This window comes from Ascaphus truei, chromosome 8 (genome assembly GCF_040206685.1).
Source record: "Ascaphus truei isolate aAscTru1 chromosome 8, aAscTru1.hap1, whole genome shotgun sequence".
Lineage (NCBI taxonomy): Eukaryota > Metazoa > Chordata > Amphibia > Anura > Ascaphidae > Ascaphus > Ascaphus truei.
The window spans coordinates 72366365-72384928 of NC_134490.1; the positions used below are offsets into that span (position 1 = coordinate 72366365).

The window sequence follows — 18564 nt, forward strand, 5'->3', positions numbered from 1 at the left end:
CGGGATATCACCAGACCGGTACTCTCCACACAGGACCTCCACACCGACTCCTGAAGAAACCGAGAAGGTGAAACGCGTAGAGTGACGCTGTTTGCCCCAACCGGAACCTCTGGATGCGGATGTCGTCACTTCCGGCTGCCGGTGATACGCATTCGTGACACGCACGCCAGCACAGAGGGAAACCTGAGAGAAGACCCATCCGGTTGCAGAGTTTGCGGAGATCCATGTGTGATCTATATGCTTTTTTACCTTACACATCATGTGAGTTGATTGGATTTCATTTTACCCATATTAAATGTGTTATACAGTCTACACTATGTCCAGTATCGTCTTACCTTAAGGTCCTGTGTGGAGAGTACCGGTCTGGTGACATCCCGTTTGCACGGATTACAGCCATTCCTCAAAGATACCTTTATGTGCCAGTATCCACCTCACGTTTGTGAGTATTCAGTACATTCATCCTAGCTAGCAGTTTAACATCACTTTATTGACTTTACAATATTGCACTATAAGCACTTGTCTTTTGTTTCAACATGGTATGCGCTTCCCGATGACCCCCTTCTTCACTTTAGTTCATTCTGACCCATTTCTTGCCCTTCGGGGATCATTGGCTCTTCTGGGGACTTTACCTCAAAAAAATTTTTTCACATACCCTCCTGTCCGTTATTGTTTATCTGTCAATACAACTATACAAGGGATCAAGCGACGAGCGCCTTTATCCCTTCAATTGTTATTCAAAGATTTTATATAGTGTGCGCAGCCTGTTCGAATGTGTGTGTGTGTGTGTGTGTGTGTGTGTGTGTGTGTGTGTGTGTGTGTGTGTGTGTGTGTGTGTGTGTGTGTGTGTGTGTGTGTGTGTGTGTGTGTGTGTGTGTGTAATTTATTATTTATTAAAAAAAAAAACATTGATAAAAATAAAATATTTATTACATTTGTGCAGACACACAAATACATACACACATACACATGCATATATATATATATATATACACACATATACATACACACACACATATACATACATACACATGCATATATATATACACACACACATATACATACATTCAGCGCCGGTAGCAGCGGGAAAAGATGATTTCCCCCGTCTTCCCCGCTGTCTGTCGGCTCCCCGCTCCCTGCCGTGCGCGCTCGCGGCCCTTGTATAAAAGGGCTGACTAACCACAGCCATCTATAACTGCCGTGCGCGCGCACGGCGTAGCACGCCCCGCCACTATAGAACGGCCCTAAGAAACCCATTAGGTGTGTAGCTTTAGGCTGCACCATGAACCTAGAACCTGCTCTACTCCCTCCTCCGCTCTCCTACAGTCTCTGTTTTCCCCCCGTTCTCCTGTTCTCTTTTCTCTGTTCTCCTCCCCTCCTCTGATCACATCCTCTACTCTTCCACTCACCTCTTTCCCTTCTGCTCTCCCCTTCGTTCCCTCTCTCGGTGACGCGCCCCGAGAAGGTTCTTATATCTGCGTAGGTCACTTCATCGTCCATCCTTCCCTCGCCACGGAGGGCTTGTCTGGCTGTGCTCCCTTCTTGCTCATTCTAACCGTAGCACCCACTGATTTCCACTGCTTTAAATGTTGCGTTCTGATTGGTCAAGAAGGTCTCTGCGTAGGTGTCCACCGGACGTTCTCAAGTGAGATGTTGTGGTCAATAAAATGAACAGAAAGGATGTGTTTGTTGGTCACATTTTCCTTGCTGAGTCTGCACCTCCTCCCCACATACATCACTCCACAGGGGACACAGTGACACAGGCAGAAGGGACCTACAGTATGGTGCATCCAGACTGTGCCTTTCCCCGCAGGGGGACACAGAGACATAAATAGAAGGGACCAAAGGTCAATGGAGTCTGTCCCTCTTACTGCAAGTGACACAGATAGACGGATCCTCAGGCCTTAGGCCCACAGGTCACAGAAGGAACTTGAGACCCGGAGCCTGTGGCTCTCAGTCGGATGGTGACAGTGCTCACCTGCCACTAGCGTCCTGTTCTTACATGTGGGGACTAGTAAAGAGAGTGATGCTCTGCAGGTCTATAGCAGGGAAGGGGGTAACAGTGCGACGCTCTAGAGGTCTCTGACAGGGAAGGGGCAACAGTGCGACGCTCTGCAGGTCTCTGACAGGGAAGGGGCAACAGTGCGACGCTTTGCAGGTCTCTGACAGGGAAGGCGGTAACAGTGTGATGCTCTGCAGGTCTCTAGCAGGGAAGGGGCAACAGTGCAACGCTCTGCAGGTCTCTAGCAGGGAAGGGGCAACAGTGCGACGCTTTGCAGGTCTCTGACAGGGAAGGCGGTAACAGTGTGATGCTCTGCAGGTCTCTAGCAGGGAAGGGGCAACAGTGCAACGCTCTGCAGGTCTCTAGCAGGGAAGGGGTAACAGTGCGATGCTCTGCAGGTCTCTAGCAGGGAAGGGGGTAACAGTGTGATACTCTGCAGGTCTCTAGCAGGGAAGGGGCAACAGTGCGACGCTCTGCAGGTCTCTAGCAGGGAAGGTGGTAACAGTGCGATGCTCTGCAGGTCTCTAGCAAGGAAGGGGGTAACAGTGTGATGCTCTGCAGGTCTCTAAGAGGGAAGGTGGTAACAGTGCGACGCTCTGCAGGTCTCTGACAGGGAAGGGGCAACAGTGCCACGCTCTGCAGGTCTCTAGCAGGGAAGGGGGTAACAGTGTGATACTCTGCAGGTCTCTAGCAGGGAAGGGGCAACAGTGCGACGCTCTGCAGGTCTCTAGCAGGGAAGGTGGTAACAGTGCGATGCTCTGCAGGTCTCTAGCAAGGAAGGGGGTAACAGTGCGATGCTCTGCAGGTCTCTGACAGGGAAGGCGGTAACAGTGCGATGCTCTGCAGGTCTCTGACAGGGAAGGGGCAACAGTGCGATGCTCTGCAGGTCTCTGACAGGGAAAGCGGTAACAGTGCGATGCTCTGCAGGTCTCTGACAGGGAAGGCGGTAACAGTGCAATGCTCTGCAGGTCTCTGACAGGGAAGGCGGTAACAGTGCGATGCTCTGCAGGTCTCTGACAGGGAAGGTGGTAACAGTGCGACGCTCTGCAGATCTCTGACAGGGAAGGCGGTAACAGTGCGACGCTCTGCAGGTCTCTGACAGGGAAGGCGGTAACAGTGCGACGCTCTGCAGGTCTCTGACAGGGAAGACGGTAACGGTGCGACGCTCTGCAGGTCTCTGACAGGGAAGGCGGTAACGGTGCGACGCTCTGCAGGTCTCTGACAGGGAAGGCGGTAACGGTGCGACGCTCTGCAGGTCTCTGACAGGGAAGGCGGTAACAGTGCGACGCTCTGCAGGTCTCTGACAGGGAAGGCGGTAACAGTGCGACGCTCTGCAGGTCTCTGACAGGGAAGGCGGTAACAGTGCGACGCTCTGCAGGTCTAGCCAGGAAGGGATTGGGTAAGCAACCCTTTGATGTCCACGACACTTACACCAATGTCCTCAGCTGTACCTCACCCTTCAGAGGTCAGCCCCTCTCCTTGAAAGGATAACCCTTTTGGTAATAGGCGGATATAATCTCGCGGTACTTAAATAAATGAGCTACAGTATTGGCCAACAATACCTGTGTGGCCGGGAAACTGATACAGATGTGAAGTGTTTATTTACAGGCGCCTCTGGCAGTGAAAGGGTTATCGGAGCCCTCCCCTGGCTATAAATTAGGCACACACCTGTACAAAAGCCAATCAGGGTGTGGGCTGTGCCATATAAGCCAGAGATAGAGGCTGCTGCTCTATCTCTGGTTAGGGGGTAGCCTTTGATTTGATGTCCTTTGTATGAGAGCTTGGGGGGTGTCTGCTTTGCTATGAGTTTAGGTTGCCATATTGGGGTTCCCCCTAGCCCTGCCAGGTTCTGGGGCCCTAGTGGAGGCTCCCAAACCCCAACATATGGATCAGCAGCAGGGGAGACTTCTCCGAACCTGCCGGTGGCTGAGGAGAAGCCCCCTGTTATAGAGGGTAAGGGATGTGCTAATGTGAGGGGTTAACCCCCTTATGCTGCTGATGGATTCTGGTGTTTCCTCCGCTCCCCAAGGTCTTACTAGTCACTGTCTGTGTGTATTGGAGCTGTGGCCTGTGGGTGTATTGGAGCTGTGGCCTGTGGCCTGTGGGTGTATTGGAGCTGTGGCCTGTGGGTGTATTGGAGCTGTGGTCTGTGGGTGTATTGGAGCTGTGGCCAGTGGGTGTATTGGAGCTGTGGCCTGTGGGTGTATTGGAGCTGTGGCCTGTGGGCGTATTGGAGCTGTGGCCTGTGGGCGTATTGGAGCTGTGGCCTGTGGGCGTATTGGAGCTGTGGCCTGTGGGCGTATTGGAGCTGTGGTCTGTGGGTGTATTGGAGCTGTGGCCTGTGGGTGTATTGGAGCTGTGGCCTGTGGGTGTATTGGAGCTGTGGCCTGTGGGTGTATTGGAGCTGTGGCCTGTGGGTGTATTGGAGCTGTGGCCTGTGGGTGTATTGGAGCTGTGGCCTGTGGGTGTATTGGAGCTGTGGCCTGTGGGTGTATTGGAGCTGTGGTCTGTGGGTGTATTGGAGCTGTGGCCTGTGGGTGTATTGGAGCTGTGGTCTGTGGGTGTATTGGAGCTGTGGTCTGTGGGTGTATTGGAGCTGTGGCCTGTGGGTGTATTGGAGCTGTGGTCTGTGGGTGTATTGGAGCTGTGGCCTGTGGGTGTATTGGAGCTGTGGTCTGTGGGTGTATTGGAGCTGTGGTCTGTGGGTGTATTGGAGCTGTGGTCTGTGGGCGTATTGGAGCTGTGGCCTGTGGGTGTATTGGAGCTGTGGGTGTATTGGAGCTGTGGCCTGTGGGTGTATTGGAGCTGTGGTCTGTGGGTGTATTGGAGCTGTGGTCTGTGGGTGTATTGGAGCTGTGGTATGTGGGTGTATTGGAGCTTTGGCCTGTGGGTGTATTGGAGCTTTGGCCTGTGGGTGTATTGGAGCTGTGGCCTGTGGGTGTATTGGAGCTGTGGCCTGTGGGTGTATTGGAGCTGTGGCCTGTGGGTGTATTGGAGCTGTGGCCTGTGGGTGTATTGGAGCTGTGGCCTGTGGGTGTATTGGAGCTGTGGCCTGTGGGTGTATTGGAGCTGTGGCCTGTGGGTGTATTGGAGCTGTGGCCTGTGGCCTGTGGGTGTATTGGAGCTGTGGCCTGTGGGTGTATTGGAGCTGTGGCCTGTGGGCGTATTGGAGCTGTGGTCTGTGGGTGTATTGGAGCTGTGGTCTGTGGGTGTATTGGAGCTGTGGCCTGTGGGCGTATTGGAGCTGTGGTCTGTGGGCGTATTGGAGCTGTGGTCTGTGGGCGTATTGGAGCTGTGGTCTGTGGGTGTATTGGAGCTGTGGCCTGTGGGTGTATTGGAGCTGTGGCCTGTGGGTGTATTGGAGCTGTGGCCTGTGGGTGTATTGGAGCTGTGGCCTGTGGGTGTATTGGAGCTGTGGCCTGTGGGTGTATTGGAGCTGTGGCCTGTGGGTGTATTGGCGCTGTGGGTGTATTGGAGCTGTGGTCTGTGGGTGTATTGGAGCTGTGGCCTGTGGGTGTATTGGCGCTGTGGGTGTATTGGAGCTGTGGTCTGTGGGTGTATTGGAGCTGTGGCCTGTGGGTGTATTGGAGCTGTGGTCTGTGGGTGTATTGGAGCTGTGGTCTGTGGGTGTATTGGAGCTGTGGTCTGTGGGTGTATTGGAGCTGTGGTCTGTGGGTGTATTGGAGCTGTGGTCTGTGGGTGTATTGGAGCTGTGGTCTGTGGGTGTATTGGAGCTGTGGCCTGTGGGTGTATTGGAGCTGTGGCCTGTGGGTGTATTGGAGCTGTGGCCTGTGGCCTGTGGGTGTATTGGAGCTGTGGCCTGTGGCCTGTGGGCGTATTGGAGCTGTGGCCTGTGGGCGTATTGGAGCTGTGGCCTGTGGGCGTATTGGAGCTGTGGCCTGTGGGTGTATTGGAGCTGTGGCCTGTGGGTGTATTGGAGCTGTGGTCTGTGGGCGTATTGGAGCTGTGGTCTGTGGGCGTATTGGAGCTGTGGTCTGTGGGTGTATTGGAGCTGTGGCCTGTGGCCTGTGAGTGTATTGGAGCTGTGGTCTGTGGGTGTATTGGAGCTGTGGCCTGGGGGTGTATTGGAGCTGTGGCCTGTGGGTGTATTGGAGCTGTGGCCTGTGGGTGTATTGGAGCTGTGGCCTGTGGGTGTATTGGAGCTGTGGCCTGTGGGTGTATTGGAGCTGTGGCCTGTGGGTGTATTGGAGCTGTGGCCTGTGGGTGTATTGGAGCTGTGGCCTGTGGGTGTATTGCAGCTGTGGCCTGTGGGTGTATTGGAGCTGTGGCCTGTGGGTGTATTGGAGCTGTGGCCTGTGGGTGTATTAGAGCTGTGGTCTGTGGATGTATTGGAGCTGTGGTCTGTGGGTGTATTGGAGCTGTGGCCTGTGGGTGTATTGGAGCTGTGGCCTGTGGGTGTATTGGAGCTGTGGCCTGTGGGTGTATTGGAGCTGTGGCCTGTGGGTGTATTGGAGCTGTGGCCTGTGGGTGTATTGGAGCTGTGGCCTGTGGGTGTATTGGAGCTGTGGCCTGTGGGTGTATTGGAGCTGTGGCCTGTGGGTGTATTGGAGCTGTGGCCTGTGGGTGTATTGGAGCTGTGGCCTGTGGGTGTATTGGAGCTGTGGCCTGTGGGTGTATTGGAGCTGTGGCCTGTGGGTGTATTGGAGCTGTGGCCTGTGGGTGTATTGGAGCTGTGGCCTGTGGGTGTATTGGAGCTGTGGTCTGTGGGTGTATTGGAGCTGTGGTCTGTGGGTGTATTGGAGCTGTGGCCTGTGGGTGTATTGGAGCTGTGGCCTGTGGGTGTATTGGAGCTGTGGCCTGTGGGTGTATTGGAGCTGTGGCCTGTGGGTGTATTGGAGCTGTGGCCTGTGGGTGTATTGGAGCTGTGGCCTGTGGGTGTATTGGAGCTGTGGCCTGTGGGTGTATTGGAGCTGTGGCCTGTGGGTGTATTGGAGCTGTGGCCTGTGGCCTGTGGGTGTATTGGAGCTGTGGCCTGTGGGTGTATTGGAGCTGTGGCCTGTGGGTGTATTGGAGCTGTGGGTGTATTGGAGCTGTGGCCTGTGGGTGTACTGGAGCTGTGGCCTGTGGGTGTATTGGAGCTGTGGCCTGTGGGCGTATTGGAGCTGTGGTCTGTGGGCGTATTGGAGCTGTGGCCTGTGGGCGTATTGGAGCTGTGGCCTGTGGGCGTATTGGAGCTGTGGCCTGTGGGCGTATTGGAGCTGTGGCCTGTGGGTGTATTGGAGCTGTGGCCTGTGGGTGTATTGGAGCTGTGGCCTGTGGGTGTATTGGAGCTGTGGCCTGTGGGTGTATTGGAGCTGTGGCCTGTGGGTGTATTGGAGCTGTGGCCTGTGGGTGTATTGGAGCTGTGGCCTGTGGGTGTATTGGAGCTGTGGCCTGTGGGTGTATTGGCGCTGTGGGTGTATTGGAGCTGTGGTCTGTGGGTGTATTGGAGCTGTGGCCTGTGGGTGTATTGGCGCTGTGGGTGTATTGGAGCTGTGGTCTGTGGGTGTATTGGAGCTGTGGTCTGTGGGTGTATTAGAGCTGTGGTCTGTGGGTGTATTGGAGCTGTGGTCTGTGGGTGTATTGGAGCTGTGGCCTGTGGGTGTATTGGAGCTGTGGCCTGTGGGTGTATTGGAGCTGTGGCCTGTGGGTGTATTGGAGCTGTGGCCTGTGGGTGTATTGGAGCTGTGGCCTGTGGGTGTATTGGAGCTGTGGCCTGTGGGTGTATTGGAGCTGTGGCCTGTGGGTGTATTGGAGCTGTGGCCTGTGGCCTGTGGGTGTATTGGAGCTGTGGCCTGTGGCCTGTGGGTGTATTGGAGCTGTGGCCTGTGGGCGTATTGGAGCTGTGGCCTGTGGGCGTATTGGAGCTGTGGCCTGTGGGCGTATTGGAGCTGTGGCCTGTGGGCGTATTGGAGCTGTGGCCTGTGGGCGTATTGGAGCTGTGGCCTGTGGGCGTATTGGAGCTGTGGCCTGTGGGCGTATTGGAGCTGTGGTCTGTGGGTGTATTGGAGCTGTGGCCTGTGGGTGTATTGGAGCTGTGGCCTGTGGGTGTATTGGAGCTGTGGTCTGTGGGCGTATTGGAGCTGTGGTCTGTGGGAGTATTGGAGCTGTGGTCTGTGGGCGTATTGGAGCTGTGGTCTGTGGGCGTATTGGAGCTGTGGTCTGTGGGTGTATTGGAGCTATGGCCTGTGGCCTGTGGGTGTATTGGAGCTGTGGTCTGTGGGTGTATTGGAGCTGTGGCCTGTGGGTGTATTGGAGCTGTGGCCTGTGGGTGTATTGGAGCTGTGGCCTGTGGGTGTATTGGAGCTGTGGCCTGTGGGTGTATTGGAGCTGTGGCCTGTGGGTGTATTGGAGCTGTGGCCTGTGGGTGTATTGGAGCTGTGGCCTGTGGGTGTATTGGAGCTGTGGCCTGTGGGTGTATTGGAGCTGTGGCCTGTGGGTGTATTGGAGCTGTGGCCTGTGGGTGTATTGGAGCTGTGGCCTGTGGGTGTATTGGAGCTGTGGCCTGTGGGTGTATTGGAGCTGTGGCCTGTGGGTGTATTGGAGCTGTGGCCTGTGGGTGTATTGGAGCTGTGGCCTGTGGGTGTATTGGAGCTGTGGCCTGTGGGTGTATTGGAGCTGTGGCCTGTGGGTGTATTGGAGCTGTGGCCTGTGGGTGTATTGGAGCTGTGGCCTGTGGGTGTATTGGAGCTGTGGCCTGTGGGTGTATTGGAGCTGTGGCCTGTGGGTGTATTGGAGCTGTGGCCTGTGGGTGTATTGGAGCTGTGGCCTGTGGGTGTATTGGAGCTGTGGCCTGTGGGTGTATTGGAGCTGTGGCCTGTGGGTGTATTGGAGCTGTGGCCTGTGGGTGTATTGAGGCTGTGGCCTGTGGGTGTATTGGAGCTGTGGCCTGTGGGTGTATTGGAGCTGTGGCCTGTGGGTGTATTGGAGCTGTGGCCTGTGGGTGTATTGGAGCTGTGGCCTGTGGGTGTATTGGAGCTGTGGCCTGTGCGTGTATTGGAGCTGTGGCCTGTGGGTGTATTGGAGCTGTGGTCTGTGGGTGTATTGGAGCTGTGGCCTGTGGGCGTATTGGAGCTGTGGTCTGTGGGCGTATTGGAGCTGTGGTCTGTGGGCGTATTGGAGCTGTGGTCTGTGGGCGTATTGGAGCTGTGGTCTGTGGGCGTATTGGAGCTGTGGTCTGTGGGCGTATTGGAGCTGTGGCCTGTGGGCGTATTGGAGCTGTGGCCTGTGGGTGTATTGGAGCTGTGGCCTGTGGGTATATTGGAGCTGTGGCATGTGGGTGTATTGGAGCTGTGGTCTGTGGGTGTATTGGAGCTGTGGCCTGTGGGTGTATTGGAGCTGTGGTCTGTGGGTGTATTGGAGCTGTGGTCTGTGGGTGTATTGGAGCTGTGGTCTGTGGGTGTATTGGAGCTGTGGTCTGTGGGTGTATTGGAGCTGTGGTCTGTGGGTGTATTGGAGCTGTGGCCTGTGGGTGTATTGGAGCTGTGGCCTGTGGGTGTATTGGAGCTGTGGCCTGTGGGTGTATTGGAGCTGTGGCCTGTGGGTGTATTGGAGCTGTGGTCTGTGGGTGTATTGGAGCTGTGGTCTGTGGACAATTGAAAAAACAAATTATTCTCTGCAGAAAAGGACTAAATGGGGCAATGCTGGAATCTGGTGCAATGCGGGGCTTATCGCAGGCTGCAGAACAAAGCTCAATCTGAAATGGTGCACTATCGATGTGATGCTCTGCAGATTTACTACTGGCTGGGGGGTGGGGCAATGCTCTGCAGATTTACTACTGGCTGGGGGGGTGGGGCAATGCTCTGCAGATTTACTACTGGCTGGGGGGTGGGGCAATGCTCTGCAGATTTACTACTGGCTTGGGGGTGGGGCAATGCTCTGCAGATTTACTACTGGCTGGGGGGTGGTGCAATGCTCTGCAGATTTACTACTGGCTGGGGGGTGGTGCAATGCTCTGCAGATTTACTGCTGGCTGAGGGTGGTGCAATGCTCTGCAGCTTTATTACTAGGAAGGGGTCAGTGGAGTGATGCGCTGCAGATGTTGTTGTTCTTTGTCTCCTCAGACTGGTCTCCTGTAGCTGCCTCCTCCCCTCCTGGTCCCACTCCCCCCTTATCCCCCTCCCACCAGGGTAAGACTGTTGTGAAGAAGCCCAGAACCGCCTTCTCCCAGGCTCAGCTCTTGGGTCTGCAACAGAGTTTCTACAAACAGTGCTACCTAACACCCATGGAAATCCAGGAGCTGTCAGAGCGCCTGAAGATCACGTATAAACAGGTGAGTTGGGAATACCTGGAGCAGGTGGGGTAGTGGCCCTTAAACCAGGTAAGGGGGAGGGCCCCTGGAAACAGATGAGGCATTTCCCTGTGGGTAGAGGGGAAGTGTAATTCATATGACCTAATTAAGCACATAGTAATGTTGTCTGATGCTCCCCTTTACTGCTCAGAGGTGGCCTAATGTGCATGAGATGTCTACTTTTCGGTGTGGGAGGCATGTAATCTGTGTGTTGGGCTTTATAAAAGATTCTGCTGCGGACCGGTGTGGCAGGGGCATTTACCTGACCCTAATAAGCAGTTGTGATTAATGCGCTCCAGCGCTGGATCCATGCCATTCATATTATGTCATTCAGGAAGATGTAGGAATGCGGCTTGTGAGGTATATAATAAGTACCCAGAAGGGCCAAATGGTCCCTGAAGGTAGCGACTAGTGGTAATAACCCCCGTCAAATCCTCATTGGGATGGTCCCTGGACTTACAGCACACAATAATGTAGAAATAAAGTCAATTGTACTCGCATATATGCCCCAATCCTTGTGTCCTGGTTTGCGTGCAGCCAAGTTGAATTGCTTGTATTGAAGAGAGGAAAAACTGGTGCAGAGCCAATGGAGTGGGTCACCAAAACAATGAATAAAAAATATTCCTTTATTAATCCATATTAAAAAAAAAAAAAACGGAGGTAAACACCCTCCTACGCGTTTTGTGTATGGAATATACACTTTATCAAGGAGTCTCCTTGATAAAGTGTATATTCCATACATGAAACGCGTAGGAGGGTGTTTACCTCCGGTTTTTTTTTTTAAAATATGGATTAATAAAGATATATTTTTTTTAGTCATTGATTTGGTGACCCACTCCATTGGCTCTGCGCCAGTTTTTCCTCTTTCTTCATTTACCTGATTCTGCATCGCTGCTACCTATATACAGGACTGGTATAAGTGTGTGTGGGCATGGTCTTCCCTGTGAGATATGCATTACCTGTACACAGCTCACCTGTATGGAGGTACTACCCATTGCCTCTTTATATGTAAAATTTTACCTGTACAGCTTCTCTGTATATAGTTGCCCTGCATTGCTTCTGTACATAAGGGGTGTGTTTCGTGTAGAGCTCCTCTGTATCCAGGTGCCTCGCTTGTGTAAAAACAGCTCTCCCCTCATTCCTCAGGTAAAGACCTGGTTCCAGAACAGGCGCATGAAGGTTAAGAGGTCTCATAAGAATGTGTGGCTGGACAGGAGGCTTTACATCAAACAGGTAAGCAGAGCTAACTGTGGTAGGAACACTGCTGCCTGCTGAAGCTCTCTAATTGGTTCCTCTTCTCTTTTTTTTTCAGGAGAACTCTCCCATGGGACCCTGTTCGGAAATGCCCCAGTTCTACCCTCCAGGGTATAATGTTGCCTCTCCAGCCCCAGGTGCTCTGGGCTACCAGGCAGCTGGATTTGACCCTCAGGTGCCGCCTTCTACCAACCTAAAGCCGATAGACCTCAGTGGTCAGCAGCCTCCACCCCCGCAGACCCTTCCGGACTTGTACTCGGGCTACCATCCACCAGCTGCAGAAGTCAACTACACACCTCTGTCGTACCCAGGTGCACATGGCATCACATATCAACAGTCCTTCCCATACAACCCTTACACCCACTACCTGCCCCCCCACCAACCCTCTGTGCTGCAGACACCCCCAGAGGATTTGGATGATGATGATGATTATGATGATGATGATGAGAATGACTAGAAGAGCTGAACACCTCCTAGGTCTATAGGACTATACAGTAAGAAGATGGGTGGTCCCTTCCTCTCCCTCTGACCTTGTGTTGAATAGAGAATTGTGGGTCATTCACCTTGGGCTGTACAGCTGCCCCTACCTCTGATGGAAATGACAAACCCTGCTGGGGTCCTTTTTTAAGGGGGGGTGTATTCTGCACTGCACGCTAGACTTTGCTGGGAACTCTGTATTTCTATGATTTTATGGGTTTTTGTATTTTTTTTCTGTGACGGGCTCCTAAGGTAGCAGTTTCCCCTAAGGATGCAGCATTCTGATACTGCAGCATCAGTCCTAGCTGCAAAGGCTGCCCTGTCTTAGAGGAGGATGGTATGTTAACCATTTAATTTTAATGTGTTGCAGACCCTGGTCATGAAGGGGTTAATGTAGCCTCCACGGGATCCTTTTTTTTTTTTTTTTTTTTTTAACATGGTGAAGGATGTAACTGTAATTGGAGGGTGCCAATGTTTCTGATTTTCTGGAACAATTTTACGTGGCTGGTTACCAGATGAGCTGGAAGTATTATCTGTTCTACTTATTACTACTCTGCAAACGGCTTTTGTTTTTAGGGGAGGTTTTTTTAATTGTGGTTTCCCCAGTCGGCTCCAGTATCTGGACAGTCTGAGCCAGTCCTGCTTTTACACCTCGGCTCCTAATGGTGATTGTTCCAGACCACAGGTGGCCAACTCCAGTCAAAGGCCACCAACAGGTCAAGTTAAGAATATCCCGGCATCAGCACAGGTGGATCAATCGGTGGCTCAGACAGCCACCTGTGCTGAAGCAGATATTTTTAACCTGACCCACTGGTGGGTCTCGAGGACTGGACTTGGTCACCGCTGTTCTAGGTGTAGTTTGTCTGCTGCAGGGGTGGCCTGAACCCCCCCCCCCCCCATCCCCCTCCTGCATTCTGACTTGTAACCCTTCTTTCCCTGTGATGTAATCTTTGTAAATGCTTTGTGACTGGAATGGGTTAATCCCATGTGCAAGTTCTGTATGATTTGCAGGGCTTGCTCCTGTTATTGGGCGATGTCTATTTTAACCTACGAAGCACTGAATTAAATGCCCTTGTTTTCTATCCCTTGTCCTTATTTCATGCTGCTTTGATCAGATGTATTTTTAATTATATTGTGGGATCAATATACACAGCACTTGCACTACTCATTTCCTATATTGAATGTAACAAACAGTTGGACAATGAGTAGGGTGACCATTCGTACCGGTTTTACCGGTACAGTCCCGTTTTTTTGTGGCCTGTCCCGGTTAAGTCTGTCCCGGTTTTTGTCCCTGGTCCCGGTATTGCGGGGCAGCGGCGGTGAGGAGAATGCGGCGGCCGGTAAGTATTGTCTATGTACAATGTGTGTGTGAATGCTGCCGGGGGGACTGAATGATGGAGAATGCCGGGGGCGGGACTTAGAAGGCCGGCCCGCAGGGGATTGGTCGCAGGCATGTCAGAGGAAGCCGGGGGCGGGGCTTCCGCTTTGTGAAGCGCACACGTGACTGACTGCCTTCCCGCTCCCGGCTTCCCTGTGTGCGGTGAGTGTCACCCTTCTGTCCCGGGTCCCAGCCAAGGATGGGGGGGGGTGTGCAATAGAAGATGGTAGCAGGGGTGCGCCTGCCCTTGCCCCCGGCGCGCGCGCCTGCCCTTGCCTCCCGGCCCTCGCGCCTGCCCTTGCCTCCCGGCCCTCGCGCCTGCCCTTGCCTCCTGGCCCTCGCGCCTGCCTTTGCCCCCCGGCGCGCGCGCCTGCCTTTGAATCCCGACGCGTGCGCCTGCCTTTGCCCCCCGACGCGCTCCCACCTTTGCCCCCCGGCGCTCACTTCCCCCCGTCCACTTGGTGTGGGAGATAGGCTCGGGGGCGGGCAGTGGTGGCTGCGCGTTGTGCGGGCGGTGCAGGGGCTGACGGGGTGTATGTGGGTGGGTGGGTGTATCAGTGGGTGTGTGTGTGTATCAGTGGGTGTGTGTTTGTGTGTGTGTGTATCGGTGGGTGTGTGTGTGTGTATCGGTGGGTGTGTGTGTGTGTATCGGTGGGTGTGTGTGTGTGTATCGGTGGGTGTGTGTGTGTGTATCGGTGGGTGTGTGTGTGTGTATCGGTGTGTGTGTGTGTGTATCGGTGGGTGTGTGGGTGTGTGGGTGTGTATCGGTGGGTGTGTGGGTGTGTATCGGTGTGTATCGGTGGGTGTGTGGGTGTGTATCGGTGGGTGTGTGGGTGTGTATCGGTGGGTGTGTGGGTGTGTATCGGTGGGTGTGTGGGTGTGTATCGGTGGGTGTGTATCGGTGGGTGTGTATCGGTGGGTGTGTATCGGTGGGTGTGTATCGGTGGGTGTGTGGGTGTGTATCGGTGGGTGTGTGGGTGTGTATCGGTGGGTGTGTGTGTGGGTGTGTATCGGTGGGTGTGTGGGTGTGTATCGGTGGGTGTGTGGGTGTGTATCGGTGGGTGTGTGGGTGTGTATCGGTGGGTGTGTGGGTGTGTATCGGTGGGTGTGTGGGTGTGTATCGGTGGGTGTGTGGGTGTGTATCGGTGGGTGTGTGTCGGTGGGTGTGTGTCGGTGGGTGTGTGTCGGTGGGTGTGTGTCGGTGGGTGTGTGTCGGTGGGTGTGTGTCGGTGGGTGTGTGTCGGTGGGTGTGTGTCGGTGGGTGTGTGTCGGTGGGTGTGTGTCGGTGGGTGTGTGTCGGTGGGTGTGTGTCGGTGGGTGTGTGTCGGTGGGTGTGTGTCGGTGGGTGTGTGTCGGTGGGTGTGTGTCGGTGGGTGTGTGTCGGTGGGTGTGTGTCGGTGGGTGTGTGTCGGTGGGTGTGTGTCGGTGGGTGTGTGTCGGTGGGTGTGTGTCGGTGGGTGTGTGTCGGTGGGTGTGTGTCGGTGGGTGTGTGTCGGTGGGTGTGTGTCGGTGGGTGTGTGTCGGTGGGTGTGTGTCGGTGGGTGTGTGTCGGTGGGTGTGTGTCGGTGGGTGTGTGTCGGTGGGTGTGTGTCGGTGGGTGTGTGTCGGTGGGTGTGTGTCGGTGGGTGTGTGTCGGTGGGTGGGTGTCGGTGGGTGGGTGTCGGTGGGTGGGTGTGTGTGTGTGTGTCGGTGTGTGTGTGTGGGTGGGTGTGTGTCGGTGGGTGGGTGTGTGTCGGTGGGTGGGTGTGTGTCGGTGGGTGGGTGTGTGTCGGTGGGTGGGTGTGTGTCGGTGGGTGGGTGTGTGTGTCGGTGGGTGGGTGTGTGTGTCGGTGGGTGTGTGTGTGTGTGTCGATCGGTTGGTGTGGGTGTGTGTGTGTGTGTCGGTGGGTGTGTGTGTGTCGGTGGGTGGGTGTGTGTCGGTGGGTGGGTGTGGGTGGGTGTGTGTGTGTGTGGGTGGGTGTGTGTGTGTGTGTCGGTGGGTGTGTGTGTGTGTGTCGGTGGGTGTGTGTGTGTGTGTCGGTGGGTGTGTGTGTGTGTGTCGGTGTGTGTGTGTCGGTGTGTGTGTCGGTGTGTGTGTCGGTGTGTGTGTCGGTGTGTCGGTGGGTGGGTGTGTGTGTGTCGGTGGGTGGGTGTGTGTCGGTGGGTGGGTGTGTGTCGGTGGGTGGGTGTGTGTCGGTGGGTGGGTGTGTGTCGGTGGGTGGGTGTGTGTCGGTGGGTGGGTGTGTGTGTCGGTGGGTGGGTGTGTGTGTCGGTGGGTGGGTGTGTGTGTCGGTGGGTGGGTGTGTGTGTCGGTGGGTGTGTGTGTGTGTGTCGATCGGTTGGTGTGGGTGTGTGTGTGTGTGTCGGTGGGTGGGTGTGTCGGTGGGTGTGTGTGTGTCGGTGGGTGGGTGTGTGTCGGTGGGTGTGTGTGTGTCGGTGGGTGGGTGTGTGTCGGTGGGTGGGTGTGTGTGTGTGTGGGTGGGTGTGTGTGTGTGTGTCGGTGGGTGTGTGTGTGTGTGTCGGTGGGTGTGTGTGTGTGTGTCGGTGGGTGTGTGTGTGTGTGTCGGTGTGTGTGTGTCGGTGTGTGTGTCGGTGTGTGTGTCGGTGTGTGTGTGTCGGTGTGTGTGTGTGTGTGTGTCGGTGTGTGTGTGTGTGTCGGTGGGTGGGTGTGTGTCGGTGGGTGGGTGTGTCGGTGGGTGGGTGTGTGTCGGTGGGTGGGTGTGTGTCGGTGGGTGGGTGTGTGTCGGTGGGTGGGTGTGTGTGTCGGTGGGTGTGTGTGTGTGTCGGTGGGTGTGTGTGTGTGTCGGTGGGTGTGTGTGTGTGTCGGTGGGTGTGTGTGTGTGTCGGTGGGTGTGTGTGTGTGTGTCGATCGGTTGGTGTGGGTGTGTGTGTGTGTGTCGGTGGGTGGGTGTGTCGGTGGGTGTGTGTGTGTCGGTGGGTGGGTGTGTGTCGGTGGGTGGGTGTGTGTGTGGGTGGGTGTGTGTGTGTGTGTCGGTGGGTGTGTGTGTGTGTGTCGGTGGGTGTGTGTGTGTGTGTCGGTGTGTGTGTGTCGGTGTGTGTGTCGGTGTGTGTGTGTCGGTGTGTGTGTGTGTGTGTGTCGGTGGGTGGGTGTGTGTCGGTGGGTGGGTGTGTGTCGGTGGGTGGGTGTGTGTCGGTGGGTGGGTGTGTCGGTGGGTGTGTGTGTGTCGGTGGGTGGGTGTGTGTCGGTGGGTGGGTGTGTGTGTCGGTGGGTGGGTGTGTGTGTCGGTGGGTGGGTGTGTGTGTCGGTGGGTGTGTGTGTGTGTCGGTGGGTGTGTGTGTGTGTCGGTGGGTGTGTGTGTGTGTGTCGATCGGTTGGTGTGGGTGTGTGTGTGTGTGTCGGTGGGTGGGTGTGTCGGTGGGTGTGTGTGTGTCGGTGGGTGGGTGTGTGTCGGTGGGTGGGTGTGTGTGTCGGTGGGTGGGTGTGTGTGTCGGTGGGTGGGTGTGTGTGTCGGTGGGTGTGTGTGTGTCGGTGGGTGTGTGTGTGTGTCGGTGGGTGTGTGTGTGTGTGTCGATCGGTTGGTGTGGGTGTGTGTGTGTGTGTCGGTGGGTGGGTGGGTGTGTGTCGGTGGGTGGGTGTGTGTGTGTCGGTGGGTGGGTGTGTGTCGGTGGGTGGGTGTGTGTCGGTGGGTGGGTGTGTGTCGGTGGGTGGGTGTGTGTCGGTGGGTGGGTGTGTGTCGGTGGGTGGGTGTGTGTCGGTGGGTGGGTGTGTGTCGGTGGGTGGGTGTGTGTCGGTGGGTGGGTGTGTGTCGGTGGGTGGGTGTGTGTCGGTGGGTGGGTGTGTGTCGGTGGGTGGGTGTGTGTCGGTGGGTGGGTGTGTGTCGGTGGGTGGGTGTGTGGGTGGGTGTGTGTCGGTGGGTGGGTGTGTGTGTGTCGGTGGGTGGGTGTGTGTGTGTCGGTGGGTGTGTGTCGGTGGGTGGGTGGGTGTGTGTGTGTCGGTGGGTGGGTGGGTGTGTGTGTGTCGGTGGGTGGGTGGGTGTGTGTGTGTCGGTGGGTGGGTGGGTGTGTGGGTGGGTGTGTGTGTGTCGGTGGGTGGGTGTGTGTGTGTCGGTGGGTGGGTGTGTGTGTGTCGGTGGGTGGGTGGGTGTGTGTCGGTGGGTGGGTGGGTGTGTGTCGGTGGGTGGGTGGGTGTGTGTCGGTGGGTGGGTGTGTGTGTCGGTGGGTGGGTGTGTGTGTCGGTGGGTGGGTGTGTGTGTCGGTGGGTGGGTGGGTGTGTCGGTGGGTGGGTGGGTGTGTGTCGGTGGGTGGGTGGGTGTGTGTCGGTGGGTGGGTGGGTGTGTGTCGGTGGGTGGGTGGGTGTGTGTCGGTGGGTGGGTGGGTGTCGGTGGGTGGGTGGGTGGGTGTCGGTGGGTGGGTGGGTGTGTGTCGGTGGGTGGGTGGGTGTGTGTGTCGGTGGGTGGGTGTGTGTGTGTGTCGGTGGGTGTGTGTGTGTGTGTGTCGGTGGGTGTGTGTGTGTGTGTGTCGGTGGGTGTGTGTGTGTGTCGGTGGGTGTGTGTGTGTCGGTGGGTGTGTGTGTGTCGGTGGGTGTGTGTGTGTCGGTGGGTGTGTGTGTGTCGGTGGGTGGGTGTGTGTCGGTGGGTGGGTGGGTGTCGGTGGGTGGGTGTCGGTGGGTGGGTGTCGGTGGGTGGGTGTCGGTGGGTGGGTGTCGGTGGGTGGGTGGGTGGGTGGGTGTGTGTCGGTGGGTGGGTGTGTGTCGGTGGGTGGGTGTGTGTCGGTGGGTGGGTGTGTGTGTCGGTGGGTGGGTGGGTGTGTCGGTGGGTGGGTGGGTGGGTGTGTCGGTGGGTGGGTGGGTGTGTGTCGGTGGGTGGGTGGGTGTGTGTCGGTGGGTGGGTGGGGGTGTGTCGGTGGGTGGGTGGGGGTGTCGGTGGGTGGGTGTGTGTCGGTGGGTGGGTGTGTGTGTCGGTGGGTGGGTGTGTGTGTCGGTGGGTGGGTGTGTGTGTCGGTGGGTGGGTGTGTGTGGGTGGGTGTGTGTGGGTGTGAGGGTGTGTGGGTGGGGGGGTGGGGGGGTGGGGGTGTCGGTGGGTGGGGGTGTGGGGGTGTCGGTGGGTGGGGGTGTGGGCGTGGTTTTTTTTTTCGATTAGTGAGGTCATCCGACGCACGCGCACACACGCATGTAACAAGGACTAATGGTAGTAAAGTATAAGTGTACTACAATAAATAAACTGTTAT

The 18564-nt window shown here is 56.0% G+C and overlaps 1 protein-coding gene across 1 annotated transcript; it reads left to right on the plus strand.

The window, feature by feature from the left end:
* Nucleotides 1-315: 315 nt before the first annotated feature.
* NANOG (Nanog homeobox) lies at nt 316-13085 on the plus strand. The gene is made up of 4 exons (XM_075610227.1): nt 316-439; nt 10063-10271; nt 11436-11522; nt 11602-13085. Exons 1-4 carry the CDS (start codon nt 415-417, stop codon nt 11998-12000), a joined length of 720 nt encoding a protein of 239 aa, XP_075466342.1. The 5' UTR covers nt 316-414; the 3' UTR covers nt 12001-13085.
* The last annotated feature ends 5479 nt before the right edge of the window (nt 13086-18564 follow it).

Bases quoted from the DNA above. Each gene is read 5' to 3' on its own strand.
- NANOG (XM_075610227.1), top strand. From the start codon at position 415: ATGTGCCAGTATCCACCTCACGTTT. The intron at 440-10,062 runs GTGAGTATTCAG...TTGTCTCCTCAG, and splicing joins CCAGTATCCACCTCACGTTT to ACTGGTCTCCTGTAGCTGCC. The intron at 10,272-11,435 runs GTGAGTTGGGAA...CTCATTCCTCAG, and splicing joins TGAAGATCACGTATAAACAG to GTAAAGACCTGGTTCCAGAA.